Source organism: Haliaeetus leucocephalus, unplaced genomic scaffold (assembly GCF_000737465.1).
Source record: "Haliaeetus leucocephalus isolate CR32 unplaced genomic scaffold, Haliaeetus_leucocephalus-4.0 Scaffold147, whole genome shotgun sequence".
In the NCBI taxonomy this organism is placed as follows: Eukaryota; Metazoa; Chordata; class Aves; order Accipitriformes; family Accipitridae; genus Haliaeetus; species Haliaeetus leucocephalus.
Window position 1 is genome coordinate 2,464,063 of NW_010972583.1, and position 4,569 is coordinate 2,468,631.

The following is a 4,569-nucleotide window of genomic DNA, read 5'->3' on the forward strand; positions in this document are numbered from 1 at the left end:
TGGCTCATAATTAGAACAAATAATTTCCATGCTAGTACTTCACAAATCAGTAGGGTCCAACAGATTTCTTCTAAAGTCAGGAAGAAAACACTGTAAGAGAACTTGTTTATGCACAGCAACTTCCCAAGTATATTCCTGCTATATCTTCGATGAAGCATTAACATCCAGAAAAAACTGTCCTCTGATGTTAATTCTTCTTTTACGGGAATGACAGCCTAGACACACTTCCGTATAAAATACAGCTAGTCAGCATTCCTCAGCACTGAACTGTTCACCTTATACTCATCTGAAGTTTAAATTTAAAACATGTAATTAACCTTCCTGAAACCTGATATTCCATTCCTACTTAAGTGATACTACATTACTTGGACCACAGAATGATTTCTGTACCCTTCTTCTAGGGCATTGAGCATGAATAAAAGACCCAGTATCAGAGCGCTCATGTAACATTCATTAATTTTTTAACCTTTGCTGTGCACAACAATCCACAGGACACCATTTTGCAGTACACAAGTATTAAGAGAGCTTGGAGAGCAGCGTAAGTAGTTCCATACAACTTAGGGGGCAAAAAGCACTGCGCTGGTGAGGCTGCCACATCTTGTAGGGTGGATTCTATCACCTCCTTACACAACATCCCTCATAGCTACACAGGGTGATGGCAGTCTGCTGTGAACTAACTCACACAACTATAAAACACTCATTTGCAAGCTACTAGTATAAAGAACTTGCAATAGTAAAACATACCCTCTGCAGAAATTCAGCTTCTCACTTCACAGAGCAGAAACCTCTTTGCGTCCATTGTTCTATGAAAGAATAAACTAAGGTGTCTCTTCCTTTACCCCTTTGCAGATTACTGAAATGTCTTCTAGAGTTAGGGCTGTATCAGAATGCATTTTTACAAAACTGCATGCCTCCACAATTTGCAGGATTCAGCAAGTCAAAACAGTATTAAAGTTTACTTTTGTAAGTGTGATTATGTGAATGTTTACTAGGATAATGCTATTAAAAATATAGTGTTTTAATATAACAATCTTTTCTTACAGACAAAAAAATAGTAGTTGAATAAGTATGTTTTAAAAGCAATGAGAACTGAGGAGCTAAGAAGTCCTACCCAGCAGAACACTCCTTTGCAATTCAGGCATTTCACACACAAGAACACAGAGCTGAATACTACATTGTGATTGTAAGTGTCCTGAGCATAGTTTCTTCTTTTGTGAACCTTCATAAGAGAAGTAAAGTTGGCTCTAAGCATTAAAGAGGCATTAAAATATATTATTCCCCAAATATATCCACAGTTGTTAAGTTGAATAGGGACAAAGCGTGAGTATCTTTGGAGGGGAATTATTTTTTAAATGAACACCATAAGTAGAAGGAAGGATTTTTAACCATTCATTAGGGAGTAAAAGAGTTGGCATAACCTATGTTTGGTTTTTACGTTATCAAGAAAAAACACTAAAATTAAATTACTCAAATGAAAAGCAAGTACTCATTCATCCCTAATCAAAGCAGAGAGATCGATCAAGTTGAACAATACCAAGTAGGATAATCTTTGTATTAGCCTGTTTTGATTACATGTTTAAAAAAACCAAAAGGCATGCTGACCAATATCATATGTATCAACGATACTACTGTGATTAAAACAAAAGTTAATGCATATATAGTGAAAAAATGAGTAAAACAGCTTATGTTTTGTAAACTTATTCAGGGACAAATTTGCAACAGTGATTCCAGCTTTTACTGAATACACTAAGACAGCTGTCACAAAGGCCTTTTCCCTTTGGCTGAAATGCATTTTAAAAAAGCATGTTACGATCTGATAATGTAACACTACATGCATATGCACATACATACATCTCAGCGTGCACACACACGTTATAATATATACACATATACACACACAGAGTATACATATGGTGATACATGCTGTAAAATATTACCAGCATCAGAGCGATGTCCTACCACTGTTCCCAGCTAAAGTCATCTCCTCTACCAAACACAAGAAAAAAGCCTAAAATAGTAAGGAAAATGACTGCATTGCCAGCCAGCACCAGACCACAGGCTCCCCATTTGATCTGAAATGCAAGGAAATGAAACAATCAAAGCAGTTCTTATAAGATAGGTTCAGGCCAGTTATTTATATGCATTAGATAAACTAAACGAAATACTACAGAAAGCTGCTAAAAGCATAAAGGAAAAAGACAAACAATAAATAATTCAATTCATGTGACTAATTATTCAATTAGCAACCACTCATATTATTAATACAAGACTTCAACAGACAGGCTAATAATGCTATGTTTTAGAACAAAATAATTACCTTGCCATACAAGTCACTAAACCATACGTAAGTCATCGAAAAAAAATCTGGTGAAACTAGTGCTCTCCTTTAATTGCTATGCAACAAAATAAAAGATAGCCTTTCAAATAAATGCCAGTAACAAACATGGAAAACAGTACGTGGTCTTAAAGGTAAATAGCTTGCTTTAACGATCTGCCCCACTAAGTTTACTCAAATAAGTGACATTTACTCTTAAAAGATACAGCTATGCATTAGAGTTCCCCCTCGTGGTCACTTCTGGTTCTGCCTACTGTCAGGTCCACAACTTAAAACCAAAAACGCAGTGTCAAGGAAATTGTGCATTACAAATAAATTAAAAACTAAGCACGCAAGTTTTAAGCAAAACTGAAAGACTGAAGGGGAAAAGCAACACAACACATAAAGATGCAATTGGGTGACAGGACGAAAGAGTTCTCTGCCTTGCAAAACAAATGTGACAAAAATCTCACCACTGAAGAGCAGTTCAGAAAGCAAAGACAAAAGAAGCTAGCAGGATTTCCTCAGACTTTGAAAGGACAAAGCATGAGCTTGGGAAATGCTTTGGAAACCAGAAGGGGACTCTGGAAGTTTGGCCTTTTATCTTTTAACTGATAATGCACTCCAGTCACCAAGTTTTCAGCATCCTAAATGGAGAAAGCAGACATTCTGAAATAAAAATAAGGAAGGTGGCGCAAGAAGCGGTGCAAAAGTTGATGAGACAGAGAGGCACGAGATGTAGGAGGAGTTAATATCTTGTATTGGACCAAAACAACTCTGGAGAAAAACCCAGCTAAAAACTTTTCAGTCATGCAAGTCCTTTGTTCAGGTCAAAAAGCAGCATTGACAGACAAAATTTCAGCAGAGTGATTCCTTCAATCAGAATCTAGAAACATCACAATAATGAACTTAAAGGCAGGATTTACAAACAGCAACAGTACCCTTACAGATTACATTCAGTAACTGGTACCTTATAATTAAAATTAGCAAGCAGAACTTACCGCTTCAACCCGTGCAAGGATGATAGGAAATCCAAAGGCAGAAACAACAATTCCAGTTGTGAAGAAATATGCCAGTTCCCTGCAGGCACTGCTAGCTGCATCACTGTCATCACTTACTCTTTTTGCAATGAAGTGGGGAATGGGGCAGATGAAGTAAAATATTAAGACAAACAGAGGCCAGTATACACTGGGGAGGGGGGAAAAGGAAATACATAATCAGTTTACATAGATGCTTCAATAAAAAGTACCTTCTTTTTAGAAAAAGTAATTGCAGTAGCTGTAATCCTACTTTATGGTTTGAAAAGTGGGTTACGTGATTTAACCACAAGCTTTCACCCAAAGGGGCAATCCTACCTTGTCTTCCCTGCATATTAGCACAAACACTCATATGGGCTCGCGTAGAGCAGGACCCACGCTCTCACACGAGCAAGGGTTAATTGATTTTACATTTGCATCACCTTGCTGATTCAGCTCACACCACCGCCTCACAAAAACGACAGTCACCGCACAAGGAACAGGAAATGCTGGCAAGCGGGACAGGAACCAAGAGCTTTCCCAAATTAGAGGGATCCGGGAGAATAAACAAGCCGACTGCGAAGGCACACCCTTGCACTCTCATCTCTTTGTGAGAGTTCTCGTTAGCTTCGCCTGGATTTTTAAGTGTAAGAGACATCCCAGGTGGAGTCTTGTGGTAGGAGGGTTGTTTAAAGAAACAGGGAAGTAAGGGAAAGAACTGTGCGAGGTTAAAAACGGCTGCTTAGCAAGATGGCACCGCTTTTCCTGAGGAAGTATTGAGCTGTTTTCAGTCTTTTTTTTAATGGAAGCACAAGTGCTGGCTAAGGAGGTGGTATTTAGTCACAACAAACTGCCACGTGCCAAGAGCCAGAAAGGGGGCGACTGCTGTAAGATAACTAGAGCCAAACAGCTCAATTAAGTGAGATTAACACCTCAATCGACAGAGATTAAGAAGGGGAAGTTCTGGAAACGAAGCCGGCCCCCTCACCCGTAGTACTCCAGGGCGCAGCCCAGCATGAGGAACGTCAGCCCGATGGCTCCGCTGAAGGACAGCGCCACGAGAGCTGCAACGGCACAAGGCAGGCGGTGAGGCGGCAGCCGCCTCACCGGTTACCGGTTATCCCTCCCCGCCAAGCCCGCCCGTCCCCGTCCCGTCCCCCCCCCCGCGCCTTGCTGAGGCGATGCCTGGGGAAGTTGGAAGCGCAACCCGGTCGTTCTGCTCCCTCAGAGGGAGAGGGG

General features: G+C 40.2%; 1 protein-coding gene across 1 annotated transcript in view; it reads right to left on the reverse strand.

Moving 5' to 3' along the window:
* Positions 1-398: 398 nt before the first annotated feature.
* The window catches only part of LEPROT, a 4,443-nt gene continuing 272 nt past the window's right edge, over positions 399-4,569 (reverse strand). The window contains exons 2-4 of the mRNA XM_010561524.1: positions 4,319-4,394; positions 3,316-3,502; positions 399-2,072 (exon numbers count right to left, since the gene is read on the reverse strand). Coding sequence (XP_010559826.1) covers positions 1,956-2,072; positions 3,316-3,502; positions 4,319-4,394 — 380 coding nt within the window. The 3' untranslated portion in view covers positions 399-1,955. The remainder of the gene's footprint in view (positions 2,073-3,315; positions 3,503-4,318; positions 4,395-4,569) is intronic.